This window comes from Pteropus medius, unplaced genomic scaffold (genome assembly GCF_902729225.1).
Source record: "Pteropus medius unplaced genomic scaffold, Ma_sr-lr_union100, whole genome shotgun sequence".
In the NCBI taxonomy this organism is placed as follows: domain Eukaryota; kingdom Metazoa; phylum Chordata; class Mammalia; order Chiroptera; family Pteropodidae; genus Pteropus; species Pteropus medius.
The window spans coordinates 21817576-21834117 of NW_024352787.1; the positions used below are offsets into that span (position 1 = coordinate 21817576).

Genomic DNA, 16542 nt, shown 5'->3' on the forward strand with positions numbered 1-16542 from the left:
GTTTAGGTTTTGTATACCTTATCAGCTCTATTTTACTGATGAGAAAATAAAGGCCAGAGAGGTTAAGTGATTTGCCCAAGGTCACACAGCTGTTAACTGGCAAAGCTGGGATTAAAATCATGATTTTCTAATTCTAATAGTCCACACCCTTTCTTTTATAGTTTATAGAATAACTGATTTTCTAAATCCCACCAAATACTCAGAAGGAAAGAGGAATGACTATAGGTAAAGTTCTATTGTTTGCCGAACTAGAATTGTTTATTTATTTATTTATTTATTTATTTATTTTTTATTTATTTGTATTGTTCTTTATCTTTTTCAGCCCTTGTACAATAATCCTCAATACCTTTTAACTCCAAATGATGTTACAGACTTCAGGTTTAAAAAAGGATCTGTGAAGTTGGATATGGGATATATAGACCTAAAGGGACCTTCCTTAGAGATCAAAAGGGAGAGGTAGCTTCGCAAAAGCCATTCATCATGCAATCTACCTGTTAGGAGCTGCCCTCTGAAGTCTTGGGGCTCAGAAGGAAGGGCTATGAATACTAACCATATTAAAATAGATAGGGAGGAGGGAAGAGAACTAAAATGTTAAATCAAGCTATATTCAGAGACTGCAATATGCTGATCAGCTCTGTAGCTAAGCCACGAGGACTCCTGAGAAATAAAGGAAGATTTCTGCTGGGATTGCTAACAATCCATTTCTCACACGTGTGAAGGGGAAACAGGAAAAACAGTCTTTAAGTGGCTGCAATACACAAAATAAAATCGTTTATTCCCTATGGCTAAAACCATAGGGAACCTATGGATTAGAGGCTGGGAACTGCCAGCAGGCCTTTCACGCTATATAGTCTTACCTTTTCACACTACAAACTCTTCTCCTTCCCCTTCCTCACTGTAGTCTGTATCAAAGGAAATGGGTAAACAAAACCTTTAAACTGTAACTCATAGGAACTAAAGCATGATATATAAACTGAATTCTCTGAACACTGGGTCCGTCTCAGTGCCTTTCTTGGTCACTCTCATTGTCTTTACTCCATCCCTCTCGCTGTCCTTGTCTCTCTCTATTGTCTCTGTCCCTCTGAGTCTCTCAGTCCCTCTTACTCTGCTCTGAGAGGGGACCACACTCTGTCTGTAGAGTGTTATCTCTTCTCCAATAAACTATCTTTTTGACTCTAACTTTGGTGTGTGTACTGAATTCTTTCCTCACTGTCCAACAAAGGACCCTCTTCTCTCAGTGCATGGTTTGGTCTCTCCCGACTCAGGGAAATTTGCTCTGTCCTGCATCAATATGGTTTGCCTGTTATGTAAGTCTGGTGCAACGATTCTTGGATTTGAGTATAGGTTCACAGCTAGAGTGAGTGCACAGGTATACCTGCAGCTGAGGATTCCAGGTCACCCTCTATATCAATGCCAGACAGAGAGAGGGGAGAGGAGGATACTCTGTTAAAATATCACTTCTGAAGCAAAAGGACAATGGAAAAAGCACAGTCCCTCCCAAAAGCCTTTGCTTGTGATCCTGAATGATGTCATGTAGTGTTTTTCAAACTATGGGTCATGGCTGGAATGAAAGACAATAAAAAAGGAAAGAGAAAAGTAATAAAATAGAAAATATTAGAGCACAGTGCATGTAGTAAGGGTTTTTTTTTTTAAACATGTATCTCAATTATATATGTACACACATGATGGGTTATTATGGAAAATGGAAAGTGATGTAAAATGGGTTGCTCCAAAAATGTTTGAGCATGATGCCCTGTTCATTTGTTCTTCTGTGACTACTTGGAGAAAAGTGAAATATTTAAAGATCGATTAAAAGATCTTAAATCTGAGATCCACACCATGAGTCAAAAACAGGCAAAAAATGGGGCAGTTGTTTCTCTGGCACCAAGTCCCTGGGCCACTGGATCCCAGCCAAAGAGGAGAGGTACATGAAGGAAAGTCAGGGCCAACATACATTGTCTGCCCTGTAGGAGCTGAACTGTTGCAAGTAGTAATTGCTCTGCTTGAAACCCTCCTAACTTCTCTCCCTATTCTGAGCCTTCCATCCATTCATTTTCTGTCTCTGCCTTTTTTCTTTGTTTTAAATCCTCCTCATGGCTTCCCTGCAAGCTTTCAGAAGTAGCTGTTAAATCAAATGTCTTCTATCTAGTACCCGAGGTAGGTGCAAGACCTCAAATCGAAACAACTTATCTACAGATCTTTCCTGGGCTTTCTGCTCCCACGACTTGCTTCTGAGAGGCAGCGTCACCAGCTAAGTGGCAGAGTTTAAGACCTCAAGTTCTCAGAACCAGGAAGACTCTCACAATTTCCTAAGGGCAGAACAGAAGAGATCCTTGAAAATGAACCTTGATGAGAAAAAGGATTGAATGTCACTTTAAATTTGCTGAAGAGTTTGTTTTTAGAAAAATTCTTCTGTGAATCATTTTATTCCATGAAGAGTTACCTATCTCAATTTTATTTGTAGAAGTTGAATGTTCTGATTATTTAATTTTCTTAAAATTTGGGTATTCTAGTACTCAAGACACACAGTTTAAAATTAGTATTTTCCATCAGGGAAATGCAAATTACAACCACGATGAAGTATCACCTCATACTTGTAAGAATGGCTATTATCAATAGGACAACAAATCACAAGTGTTGGTGAGGATGTGGAGAAAAGGGAACCCTTATGCACTGTTGGTGGGGATGTAAATTAGTGCAGCCACTACGGAAAACGAAAAAAGTTAAAAATAGAATTACCATGTGACCTAGGAATTCCACTTCTAGGTAATCATTCAAAGATGAAAATAATAATTCAAAAAGATATATGCACCCCTATGTTCATTGCAGCATTGTTTACAATAGCCAAGATACAGAAGCAACCTAGGTATCCATCGATAGATGAATGGATAAAGAAGATGTGGTACATAAATTCAATGGGATATTACTCAGCCATAAAAAAGAAAATCTTGCCATTTGTGAGAGACAATATGGATAGAACTAGAGAGTTTTATGTTAAGTGAAATAAGTCAGACAGAGAAAGGCATATACTGCATGATTTCATTTATATGTGGAATCTAAAAAGCAAAACAAACAAAATGAAACAGAAACAAACTTATAGATACAGAGAACAAACTGATGGCTGTCAGATGGAATGGGGCTGGAGGGCTGGGTGGAAAAGGAAAAGAAGTACAAACTTCCAGTTATAAAATAAAACATGGGAATGTAATGTACAGCATAGGGAATAGAGGCAATAATATCAATAACTCTACAGTGACAGAGGGTTACTAGACTTATCGTGGTGATCACTTTGTAAGGTATATAAATGTCAAATCACTATGCTGTATATGTGAAACTAATATAGTATTGTATGTTGTATGTCAACTATAATTTAAAATAAATTAAAAAAAGAATTATGGCATAAGGCCAAATAGAATCTAGTTAAGTTTCATATTGTAGCAAAACAACCAGTTATCAAAGTATTTTGAATGTAATAAACATTTTCAAGTTTTCAGATTAAAAAAACTGTAGCCATTAAGAGATAAATGATCTCACTTTACTCATAAAATTATTTTTTTTAAACTGAAAAATTAGTAATTTATAATAGTTTTGAAATCTTGTTACTTTCCAGTTTCAAAAATAATCACGCTGGCTGTAATACACCTCTGTAAGAGTCACATGTATTTCCTGCTACAGGTTCCTCTATGTTTTTTTAAACATACCTAAATCTATGCATACATATTTAGGGGTTTTCCTTTCAAAAAGGTATAAAAAATGGGATCACACCATAATATATTGCTCTATAATTTGCTTCCCTCCCCAACACCCTTCCCCTCTGCCTCCACTTTTTATTATTATGAACATTATGGATTATAGGTCTCTATAGGACTGTCAAAAAAAACTTTTAAAAATGGAGCCACTTTAGGAGAGGTAAAAAATGGCATAGATGGTAGAGGCTCTGTTCATCTTTCTGGCAATCAAATCAAAGTTATGACAAGCAGCGGCAAGGAAAAAACGCCTGAGATCTAGATGAACAAGCCATACAACTAGGGAGAAATCCAAGAAATCACCCTGCAACGGCAGAAGTTAGGTATGGAAGAGTTAAACGATTAAACAAACAAAAAAACCAAAAAAGAAAAAATGAAACCACTTTTTTTTTAAATTTTATTTTATTAGTTTCAAGTATATAGTACATTGGTTAGACATTTGTATAGTTTATACAATTGCTCCTTCTCTCCTCTGGTTTTCCACCTAGCCATTACATTAATGCTAACTGCATTCCCTATGTCGTGCTCCCCATCCTTGTGACCATCTATCAACTACTAACTTGTACTTAACCCTTCACTCCATTCTCCCAGCCTCCCCAACCCTCCTCACCTCTGTCTGTCAACAAATTGTCCTCTATATTTGTGCGTCTGTTTTTGATTAGTTTGTTCTTTTTGTTCCTTAGATTCCACATATAAGTGAAATCATATGGTATTTATCTTTCTCTGTCTTATTTCACTCAGCATAATAACCTCTAGGTCTGTCCATGTCGTTGCAAATGGTAGGATTTCTTTTTTTTAATGGCTGAGTAATATTCCATTGCATAAATGAACCATAACTTCTTTATCCAGTCGTCTGTTGATGGCATTTACGTTGCTTCCATGTCTTAGCTATTATAAATTGTGCTGCCATGAATACTGGGGTGCATAGTTCTTTAAGAATTATTGTTTTGTTTTTCTCTGGATAAATACCCAAAGTGCAATTGTTGGGTCAAAAAGTATATCCAAAAAAGGGAGAAACTTTAAAATGGAGCTGAAGCTGCCATGGCCAGAGGAACTGCCTTGCCTGTCTTATGTCTCAAACCTTTGGTAGGTTAAATCAGGGCAAAATAATCTTTGGATTGGGACTAAAGCAATCTTGTCTCCTAATTAAAACACTATTTGGGCTTCTGCCTGAATCGGTATGTCCTGAATAGCTATTCTTTGATAGTAAATAAATGCTTATTGCCTGTCACTTTGAGAGGTCTTTATTTTTAGGTTAATAGGACAAAGGACATGGAGGTAGATATGCCCCATTTGTAAAAGTAACCACTTAATATTTCGCAATAAAGAGGTATCAATTTATTTAGCTATTTGCTATTCATGATTATTTTCAGTTCTTATAAGCAGCAAATATTGTACCTATATCCTTAGAATTTGGATAATTTTATTCCTGGAGGACAGACACCTAAATGTAAGATTGCTCTATCAAAAAGATACCACCAGATTGCCTTCCTGAAAGGTTGTAGCAATTTATGCTTTCAACAGTAAATGCATGAAAGCTCCTGTTCCTCCAAATCCTTGTCAATATCGAATTAATCTTTTATCTTTTCTTCAATGTGATAAATAGAAAATGATTTCTCATTATTTAGCATTGCTCTGAGAGAAGTTATTTCATTTTGCATTTATTTTAAAATTAATGAATCCATATTTCTTTTATGTTTGTCTAATTTGTTGGCATTTCACCTGACATGTTGTATGTTTTCTTTCAATCACATTTTCTTTACACTTTCTTAGTGTCTTTTGTCATTCATAAATTTCACTTTTATATGTAGTTAAATCCCTTAGTATTTTTCTTTATAATTTCGAGATGCCTGTTTTTCTTAAGAAAGTCTTTTATTGTTACTATTTCCAACACTTTCCTATTTTATTTTTACAGTGTTCTATCATTCATGTAAAATTAATTATTTTCTGTTATGATGTAGGAGTCTAACTTTGTTAGATATATGGCCAATTACACAAATGTCATTTAGCTAATCAACCACTCTTCTGTCATAACAAATTACCACAAACTTAGCAGTCTGAAACCCACAAATGTACTATCTTACAGTTCCATATATCAGAAGCCCAGTGCAGTCTCACTGAGTTTGTCAAAAGGTTGGCAGGGCCATGTTCCATCCTGGAGCTCTACGGGAGAATCTCTTTTTTCACTCTTTCAGGTCGTTGGCAGTATTTAGTTCTTTTCAGGTCCCCATTTTCCAGATGACTGTCAGCTGAGGGTCATTCGTAGCTTTGGGAGGCTTTCGGCTCACGGTCCCATTCCTCCATCTTCAATGCCAGCAAAGACAGGTTAAATACCTCTCACACTTCAAATCTCTTCTGCTCCTTCTTCCATTATATCTCTGAACCAGTCATTCTGCTTTCCTTGTGCTTTTTTAAGGGCTCGTATGATTACACTGGGACTACTTGGATAATCAGGATAATCTCCCTATTTTAAGGTAATCTTAAACCCATCTGCAAAATTTCTTTTGCCATATAAGGAAATATACACAGGTTCCAGAGATGAAGGCATAGACATCTTTTGGTTGGTTGGTTGTGTGGGTTGGAGGTATTATTCTGCCTACCAGAGCTGCATTTTATGATGTATTACATTTTCATATTTTGGATCTTGGGCCCACACTTCTGGGCTCTGTTCTGTTACATTGATCTATCTATTCTGTGCCAATTCTATATTGCCTTGATCATTGCAGCTTTACAGAATGTTTTATTTGGTAAGACAATTTCCTCTTGAGTAATCTTTACCAAAATTTTCTGGGTGATTCTTATGCAGGACTTCTTCCAGACTCTTAATGTCAGCCACAGTGCCTTTGGTAACAATTTTAGAGTTTCTTTAGCAGGGAGTTGTGCGGAGCAATCATTTTATAAAAAATTTTTAAACATTTATAAAAGTTTTTATGCTAAACATTTTATTTAAAGTTCTTATGCTATTGCTTTCATAAACATAAACTTTGTAAGTATTATTGAGAATGAGGATTTTGGTGTTTGGGGGTAAACATTAAGGACTAGTTGACTTCTCTAGTCAACTGTAAACTATTGTAAATAAACCTCTGATCCTATGTAAAGTTGCCCCAACGAGAAGCAGTTTTGTAGTAAATCAATACCTGTGATTGACTGCCCTTGTGACTTTGGATTGGGTATTCATATTTGAAAGCAGTTTGTCTTCTCCATCCATGGCCATTTAATACCAAATGCTCACTCAGCTTTCCTGATTTGTCAGAACAGTCTCTGTACCTGGTTCCCACTGCTCTGGAAGATGTCAGTCTTCCTTAGAGGGGCCCCCGAAGTGAGTTTCACAAATATTTCAAGTTATACCCTCCATATATGGAAAAGATCTTTTTAGCTACTTTTGCTTGATTTGGTAACAGACAATTTTATTTACATAGTTATAACATCCTTTAACACTTTTTTACTTCAAAGCAAAATCACAACTGCAAAGTCCTTTTCAAATTATTTTACACTATTATTAAACTTTCATTAAGGCATGTTCTATAAAATCACTGAACTCCTGAACAATCATGATGTTTCTAAGAAAATCAGTTATCATTCAAGCATTACACAATTCTCTCTATACACATTTCATTAAGAAATGCTTTCTTATTACCCCTTCATGCCAGTGTATGTCCAAAACATGCTATAATCTGCAGTTTTAACTTTAAATCCACAAACTATTTTACCTTAGTTATATGCAAGCTCCCTCATCTTGATCCTATCTCCACATGACACTAATAATTGTTTGTGCCCCTTTGCCCTTGAAGAGCATGTCAATTATGCTTGTCCATCACAAGAGTGCCACTCATGAATCTTTTGGCATTTAACTGACTCATGAGACAGAAAAATCTCCTGAGATATAAATGATATTAAAAGTAGGAGACAGGTCCACTCCTCTCTGTAGTAAAAATGATTTTCTTCAATTCCTCAACCCACGTATCTCCATTATCTGCCAACTGAAAATCTATAGAAATTCAACTAGGAGTTTGGTGAAACTGATGATTCTTTCCCAGGTGTTTGGAAAGGGCCCTTGTCAATTCAATTACGTGTGCTCAGTGTTGTGAAATTATTTCTAGGTAGAAGCTGGAATAGCTAAGCTGATGAAGATATAGGTCAAGATTATACTTTTAGCTCAGAAGAATTGTTGATGCTACAAAATTACATTTATACTCTTATTTAGTAGGTATGATCATGGATATACACACATGGAGATGAAAATCGATGGCCTTTGTCATCTCAGCTCTTAAATGCTATTAGTGGCAAACTGTATCCATAAACCACCTTCATTGTGCAGAAAAATACTTTTAAATAATCAATATCTTGAATTTCAATAATGTAAGAGCAGATACACACACACACACAAAAAAAACCTAAAAAGAGACAAATACCCTGAGGGCTGAAGGGATCTGTGCAGACCAGAATCCACCAAGAGGCAAACCAGCATGTATGTGTATGAAGGGTGGGAAGCTCTGGCTTCGCTAATGAAAACTCTGCTTAGCTTTAATGATGAATTTGAAAAAGCCATCAAATTTGTCATCACCTATCCTCACTTCAGGGGCATGGGTCTTCGTTGAGATAGCACATTTATTACTCTACAGACATTTATTGCACATCTATTAAGTCCAAACCATGGTGGGATATACACAAATGGAAAATCTGCCCTTGAGGAGCTCACAATCTAGCATGCCAGACAGTTAAGCAGCTCTCTATTACACACGTAGGGTGAAATCAAGGCCTATGAGAGAATTTCAAAGTGGTACTAGGTTCCAGAGGCTGGAGCACATAATTGTGTATGGATACAAGGGAAGATGTACAGAAAAGTGCTGTGCTTTCAGAAGAGGGTTAATTCTGAAACGTCTTTCTGATCAAATGTACAAAATACAGCTTGCATTGAAAAAGCAAAATAAACAGGTCAATCCTTAACATAATTCATTATAGCAGTGATACTGGGAAGATGATCACAAACCAAAAATTTTAACTACTTTTGAGTAACGAAATTAATACGAGGTAAACATTTATTTTTTTATAGGCCAGAAACATGACTCAGATGTGATCTACATCTGACTTTTATTGAAGCTCTTGTGTTGTAGAGGACATAATGGGAATAAAAAAACCTTAATGGCAGTCTTGAAGTAACTGTTATCTTTTCCTACTCAAGATGCAGTAATTAAACATTTTCAGTAACTATGACTTTTGACTCGAAACACTGCTTTAACTGTTTAAGCATGAAGAAATTAAAGTGTAAATTTTATTGGTTAAAATTATTTCCAAGGACTTCAAGTTAACATTACACAAATAAAATGATATCAGTGAGGTCTCAAGGATTGTATCAAAACAGTAGTTCAATTTCAACATTAACAGAAAGTGTGTCCCTATGTTATCAAACGAGAATATTTCTTTTGACATAAGAAAAAATTTTGACTTCATAATTTCAATTGAAGTTATATTAAATGAGACTTTTCTGAGAATCTGGCTTGGCAGTGAAGTCTGTGTGCTTTAAGGGCCTGCTCAAGTCAAGAATTCTTTCAGTTAAAAACTTCTGTCTACAAAATATGTATATTTTTGTGAATATACCTGAATTTATATTCCAGAATATCTCTTTTGAGGATAAGTAGATTTTTTAAAAACTTGTACATTGTCCATTTAAGTGTTAGTACTAAAATAATTAAATTCAATTACATCTCAAATAATATCAGCTAAGATTTATCAGGTGTTTAGGAGAACTGTTTTAAGCACTGCTCATACTGACTTATTTAATACTGCTAACAGCTCTCCAACCTTACCAGATAAGAGGCAGAGGAAAAGGAAAAAAAAAGGGAGTAAGGAAGCTGTCTAGAAACACAAGCCATAGTTTAGTAAAAATAAAGAGTGGTTTTATTGATTACATATAATTTTAGCTATATTAGCATATATTTATAAACTTTAAGAATTAGAAATAAGTGACTTTTTTTTACCAAGAAAAATCTAGGTTATGGCAGCATGTTCGATGAAAATTTAAGTCCTGCACAGTTATATCTATTTTTCAGATAATCACAAAGTCATCATTCAAGCTTTATATTAGGCCACAATATAGTCACCCCATACATGTATTTCATTAAGTAGAAATAAGACATTGTTTTCTTTTTCAGCAAAATACTCCCTTTTTGTCATATAGACATATCCTCCCCAAATTAATCTTATAATGTACAAAATTTAACTTTTTGTCAATAAGAGCTGCCTCAAATTACTTTCACCTTGGAAAGCTACAAAGGCATGAGAAAGCAGTAAAATACTACTCTGGACTTTGTATTTTGAATTTTTCATTTTTACCTAAAACCCCAATTTATAAATAAAACTAAATTAATCCCACATTAGAATACTTATTTAGGAAAGTCTTTTTTGTGTACATGTTTAACACGAAGAAGGAAAACATCAAATAGTTTGAGCAAGTATTTGGCGGACCACAGAAAGAAAACAGGACTGTGTGAAACGAAAATGTTTAAGTGTTTTAAAGCTGAAGAGATTGATGAATGTCATTCAAATTTCTCATCTCCTTCTTCCACATCTTTCAAATTGAGTACTTCCAAAGAACCTTTGCCTTTTGTCTCCTTTTTTATTAGCTCATCAATTTCTCTGAAGCAGCCTGGGTCAATTAGACACACCTGAAACATTTAACACAGCTGTTTACCACCTGAAGACGAGCAATACAACAGCATGAATACAGCTTTAACTTCTGCTAAGACAAACACACAATTCTTTCCAGATGTCTCTACTGCTATAACTCTACAGTGCAATAGAGAGGACGATGCACCGGGCAGCAGACTGGATTCTAGCCTAGCCTCTGCCATTAAGTAGGCACGTAGGCTCCAGTGACAAGGCATTAACTTCCTTGTTTAAAGACTTATTCCGATTCCTCAGCTGTAAGTCAAAGTGGTTGGATTAGAAGACTATGGTCCTTTTCATACAAAAACTTAGCGTAACATTTTATAGCTCAATGAAATCACCTCTTTTTATCCACATCCTAAAGAGAGAAAGAAGCCTGAAGGCCTATATAGAAACCAAGCATAAATTTTGGAAAAGATTATAGAACTCCAAAGGGTGTCAGATGTGTTGTTTCACATCTGAAGTGGAATGCTCAACAACCCTCTAGAGTTCATTTATTTCTAAAGAAGCTGCAAGTCTAGAGACATGAATTCACAGAAAGCTAAGTTGACGCTATGTCTCAAGCTATGGGATAAGGATTCAAAGACATGTTTTTGCTGCTTCTTTAAAATGTTCTGTTGTAAATGAGGCTGAACAACTTTTAGTTATTTTATTTCCAATTTCCTCATAATATAAACTCACTGTAAAACACATTCTCTCATCTAAAAGCTGGATAAGTCTTTAAACAAGTTGTTTAATGCCTTGTCACATGACCAACATGATTTTATCATGACTAATTTAACTAGAAAACAAAAAAATCATAAGTATGCTTAACCACAATTTAATTCTACTTAGACCTCAACATTTTTACCTAATTCTAGTTAAGATGTTTCTAGGAATGTCTTACTGTTCACACATTCTAAATGTTCATTACACATTTATGACTAGAGAATCAACTATTTTGGTAACACAGAGGCAAAGAAATAAGAATATTTTAATCTTACAATTTCTAATTGTTGACTGTAGTCTTCACTTTCTATAACCTTGATCAGTGGCTTGAGCTTTTCTTTCAGCCTTTTTCCTTCATTTACTGGAAGAATGAACCGAAGTCTCATGTGAGCACGTTCTATTTTCATTTTTTCTTTTAACTGCTTGATCACTTCCAAAGCCTATCAAGACAAAATTGAAAACGTTTGCAATTTCTTTGCTGCTTCTGCTGCCTTATAAGGTATTCAAAACAAAAGTTTCCATCCACCTGGATTAGGTAATGGTTTCTTAGATAAGACATGAATATAAGCAACCATAGGAAAAAAATAGGTAAATTGGAATTCAAGATTAAAAACTTTTGTTTCAAAAAACTATCAAGAAAGTGAAAAGACAACCAACAGAATGGGGGGAAATATTAGCAAATCATACATTTGATAAGGTACTAGTATCCAGAATATATACAGAACTCTTACAACTCAGTAATGAAAAGACAAATAATTAAAGTGGTTAAAGGATCTGAATAGTGATTTACCCAGAGACAAAGCGTCAATAAACATATGAAAATAAGCTCAAATCATTAGTCATTAGGGAATGCAAATCAAAACCTGAAGGATAACCCCAGGATGGTTATAATCAAAAAGACAGACAATAACAAACATTGTTGAGGATGTGGAGAAATTGGAACCCTTGTACATTGATTGTGGAAATGTAAAATGGCGCAGCTGTTTTGGAAAACGATTTGGCAGTTCCTCAAAAGGCTAAACATGGAGTTCCATATGATCTAGCAATTCCATTCCTGGGTCCAAAGAAATAAAAACATATGTCCACAGAAAAACTTGTAATGAATTTCATGGCAGCATTATTCATAATAGCTAAAAAGTGGAAACCCAAATGTCCATCAACTGACGAATGAAAATAAAATGTGGTATTTCCACACAATGGGATATTATTCAGTCATAAAAACATTAATACTTGTCTGCAAAAACAATGTAAGTAGTAAGAATGAAGTACTGATACATGTTACAACATAGATGAACCTTGAAAAGGCCACATGTTGTATGATTCCATTTATATGAAACATCCAGGATAGTCAAGTCCATAGAGACAGCAATCTGTGGTTGCCAAGGGCTTGTGAGAGAAAGAGGAAGGAGGAATGACTGCTAATGGGTACAGGGATTCTTTCTGGGGTAATAAAAATGTTCTCAAATTAGGTAGTAAGAAAGGTTGCCAAACTTTGAGACTATACCAACGAATTGTACACTTTAAAAGGGTGACTTTTATGGTACATGAATTATATATAAACTTAAAAAAATCTAAAAAGTGGCATTACAATGACTCTTTAAAACTCAAAAGTTTTATCTTTAAAGGTTTGATTTGAATAGAAAGATAAGAATCCTATATATATTCGTTTTTAGTTTAAAAAAATTCCTTTACCTCCCACTCCTGAAAACTTACCCACTTGCTTCCAGGTACTATCGTTTTATTATTACAGACCAATTATTTTAATAATTTCTTCACAGAAAACTGGCTTTCATGAGATACTTTACACTAACAACATTAAAAGCCACTAACCTGCTGTTTGGTACTCTTGTTGGTTTTGACTGAATAGTGGATGTCCTTCATTGCTCTCTCGATAAGGATAACAGTGTATGGTCTCTTCGTTTCAGGGTTCACGCATTTGTCAGCTACAATAGTTGCAATGTCCCTAAACATCTGCTCCAGCTGCGTGTGCCGTTCTTTATCTGATACTTGAACCTCCCCTTTAGTTAAAATCTAAAAAAAATCCCAATATATTTAAGAAAGCAATATCTTTATTACATACTATTTGTTAACTAACCACAAGAATAACAAGAGAAAATTAAATTTCATTCTCTTCAGCTACTGAAACATAGGTAATCATTTGAGCTTTGCCTAAAGAATGCACTGGATTATCTTGTGTTCTAGAATCTCACTTATTTAGGATTAGGAGGGGAAAAGGCAATCTTAGAAAAGAGTCTAAATGATGAAATACTTGAAATTCTATTTTTGGGTATATTATATTAAAACTATATAAATGGACAAAAAAAGGCAATCTAGTAGAAAACTTAATTTCTGGAGGCTTTGGTAAACAACATCCATGTATGGTGATAGATGGTTGATAGACTTACTGTGATCGTTTTGTAAGGTATGTAAACGTTGAGTCACTGTTATACATCTGAAACTAATATTGTTTTGTCAACTATATTTCATTTTAAAAAAAGTCCAAGTTTTAATTATTAGAGTGAATTTGTGCAGATCAAATTATTGCGTGGTAACTGTTAACTCCAAAAAAATAATACTTAAAAGTTTAACATATATCTAAGTACCTACATGACAAATGGATATTAGGGTCAGTTATGCTGCAGTTGATAAAACCCACCTGCTTACAGATTTCAGTCTGGTCATCTGTTCCAAATGCACTGATGAGATCTTCCTTTTTTGCAACCTGACCTTTAGAAACATTTACAAACACTGAGTGGGTCTGTAGAACTTCATCGAGGTCTTTTTCCCTTGTGAGGAGAGGAAAGTCCTAAGTGAATGCACTTGAAACTGGTACATTCATTCACATTTAATGCGAAACGGCAATGATATAAACAGCAAGAAACAACAAATACTCAGAAATGACCCTCAGTGCCAAGAAAACATTTTCAGAAGCCTCTGAACCGCATTTGTATTTGCATTTACTCACTGGAGAAAAACGTGGGAAGATGCGTGAAACGTTGTCGGGGGGATGTCGGGGTCCGGCTGCAGCCACAGAATACCGATCTCTAGATGGCAGTAGTGAAGACACTACGCACTTCGGTGAAACTACTGGGCTAAGATCTATGACATCGCATGTACTATAACTATACTTACTTGAAAAACTAGGCTCTTTGCCTTTATCATTATTCCGGCAAAAAGATCATAATTATGGGAGTTCCTTGGCTCTAGCCTTTGAAACAGCATCAAAGCAAAACCAAATCCCAAACCAACAACCCAACCCAAACCGGAACGCTTGATTTACAGTGACTTCTCAAGCTCACAGTAGGAATAAGTTTTTCATTTCCTTCTCTCACAAGACCCCAGCTTGGCTTATTTATTCGACCATCAGAGGTAGACAGCCTTTGAGGCTACCGGCTCTGGCTAGGGCCCGGGAGGGAGAAGGTCACTTACACGCCGCTCCGCCAGCCAACGACTTTGTTTTTGTAGCAGGCGATTTCGAAGCGCTTTCCGGCACGCTTCATGCGTACTACGGCCACATTGGTTAGACGGATCTGGTTGGTGGGAGTGAAGATCGACATCGTAGCTGCTCACAGACCTACGCCACCGGCCTGAGGGCCACCTGCGCCCCGCTGTAACGACCCGGCGGCGCGCGGCACAGTAACACCGGTAGAATGGTCGGCGCCACAACTAACTGGGCCCAGCTGGCCGCCACAACACACCCGACTACCTACTTATTGCGCAGGCGTCAGGTGTTAGCGAACCGAACTGAGAAAAGTGAGCAACGACGCCTGCGCATTGTGGCTTTTACGCCATCGTTCCGTGCCGGAAAAGAGAGAGGCGTTCTTCCAAAAGTAATTTAAGTTCAATGAGCTAAAGAGCTTTGATTGGCTGGTGGAGCTGATGTTTGCAGACCGGGTGGAAACAGCTCTAGCGTCTCATAGTTCCGCCGAGTTCAGGGCCACAACCACTTTAACCTTTTATTACGGAAAAATATTAACATAAAAACAGATAAAAAGTGTAAGGAACGCCCATGTACCCACCGACTCCCTTCAACAGTTATCAACATTTTGTTGTTCTTGTTTCATTCTCCCTCAATTTTGTTGGAGTATTTTAAAGCAAAACATCATACGGTTTTAGCTTTAAATACTCCAGTCTATCCTACTAAAATAACTCCCAACATGATTAACCACAATTCCTTAATACCGTCTAATAGCCCATAATCAAATTTCCCCTACGTAATGCTCTTTCACAATCGGCGTGTTTCAACAGAGAGCATTTGGTTGATGATGCCCTTAGTCTATTTTAACGACCCCCCGCACCCTTTTTTTTTCTATGCTTCTGCAATTTTGACAATGCTTCTCTCCAGACCCGCCCCTTCATCCTCTGTGCCAAACTCGGAGGGGCCGAGAGCACTCCAGCGGGCGGACCCGGGAGCTCTCTGTGGTGCTCACTTCTGGGCCCGCCCCTTCCCCCTCTGAGCCAATCCCGACGAGCCTAAGAGTGGCATGGCTGCCCCCAGCTCCGCAGTCTCAGGCTGTACAGTTAACTAGTTGCGAGGTCTTTTTGACAGTCTCCCCCTTACCCAGGCTAGGCGGCAGGTTTTTTAGAGCCGCGGTCCTAGTCTTCGGTCAGGCTGCAGAGCCTAGGCTCCGAGGAGAATGGGTAAGGGCCCTGGCTGGTAAGGTTCGTGGGGCTGGAGGGAGGAAACCGTTTTTCTGAGGCCCTCTTCCGGCGGAGTGGCGTTCTCAGGACCCTTCAGAGATTGTTGCACTTGTCTTTTGCCTTTTGCTTAGAACCTCAGGTAAAAGGCAGAGAAAACTCACCCTGCCCCAACCACTTACCCACGTGTATTGAGGATCTTTTCAGGGTGAAGCAGCATCTGTGAAACCTACATTTTAGGTTTCACCTTTTGAAATTGGGGCGCGAGTAATTACTTAAGAACCCTTTACAAGTAACTATGGGTCTTTAAAAATGAAATTAGAAAGTACTATTTTAAGCTTTTCTTATGGAGCAAGCATAACAAAGCAAAATTAAGTCAATTCCACATAAAGCATTTTGACTGTGTATGTGTTCTCTTGTTTCTAAATGCTATATCCAAATAAAGATATATATATACACACGTATACGAGTTATCATTATAATTTATCGCATTACTACGTAGTGCATTATTTTTATTAGAATTGATATTCTATAGATTTAGCCTTGAATATGGAGGTTGGTTTTATTTTTTCATTAAAATAAGGATGGACATCTTTGTAGCTTTAAGTAAAATTACGCATATGTATCATTTTAAATTTAGATCCTCCTTTGGATACGTGGGATTTCTCACCTTTAATATCATTATGGATAAACAGGTTTTACATATATTTGGGCTTTGCCTTTGGCATTAGCCTTTGGATTTGTTTCCAGATTGTCGTCAGGAAGCAGGTAAGTGGAGTTATTT

At 36.6% G+C, this 16542-nt stretch overlaps 2 protein-coding genes across 4 annotated transcripts in view; one reads left to right on the forward strand and one right to left on the reverse strand.

Annotated features, from left to right (window-relative positions):
* Positions 1–8339: 8339 nt before the first annotated feature.
* Positions 8340–14943, reverse strand: SBDS (SBDS ribosome maturation factor). Its single transcript, XM_039849390.1, has 5 exons — positions 14550–14943; positions 13777–13906; positions 12951–13151; positions 11396–11560; positions 8340–10411 (listed from the first exon to the last, which is right to left on the reverse strand). The coding sequence occupies exons 1-5, from the start codon at positions 14675–14677 to the stop codon at positions 10283–10285; spliced, it is 753 nt and encodes a 250-aa protein (XP_039705324.1). The 5' UTR covers positions 14678–14943; the 3' UTR covers positions 8340–10282.
* A 621-nt stretch (positions 14944–15564) lies between these two features.
* LOC120591729 (S-adenosyl-L-methionine-dependent tRNA 4-demethylwyosine synthase TYW1) overlaps positions 15565–16542 on the forward strand; it is a 191984-nt gene continuing 191006 nt past the window's right edge. For 2 of the 3 annotated variants that reach the window (XM_039849387.1, XM_039849389.1), the window contains exons 1-2: positions 15565–15761; positions 16399–16526. In XM_039849387.1, the coding sequence (XP_039705321.1) occupies positions 15758–15761; positions 16399–16526 (132 nt within the window). In that variant the 5' untranslated portion in view covers positions 15565–15757. The remainder of the gene's footprint in view (positions 15762–16398; positions 16527–16542) is intronic. The other variant, XM_039849388.1, reaches the window with a different exon arrangement.

Excerpts from the sequence above, each read along its gene's own strand:
- SBDS (XM_039849390.1), bottom strand. The coding sequence starts at position 14,677 with ATGTCGATCTTCACTCCCACCAACCAGATCCGTCTAACCAATGTGGCC. Across the intron at positions 13,152-13,776 it reads AGACTGAAATCTGTAAGCAG|ATTTTAACTAAAGGGGAGGT; the intron begins GTGGGTTTTATC and ends GATTTTTTTTAG. Across the intron at positions 11,561-12,950 it reads ACAAGAGTACCAAACAGCAG|GCTTTGGAAGTGATCAAGCA; the intron begins GTTAGTGGCTTT and ends TTGTCTTGATAG.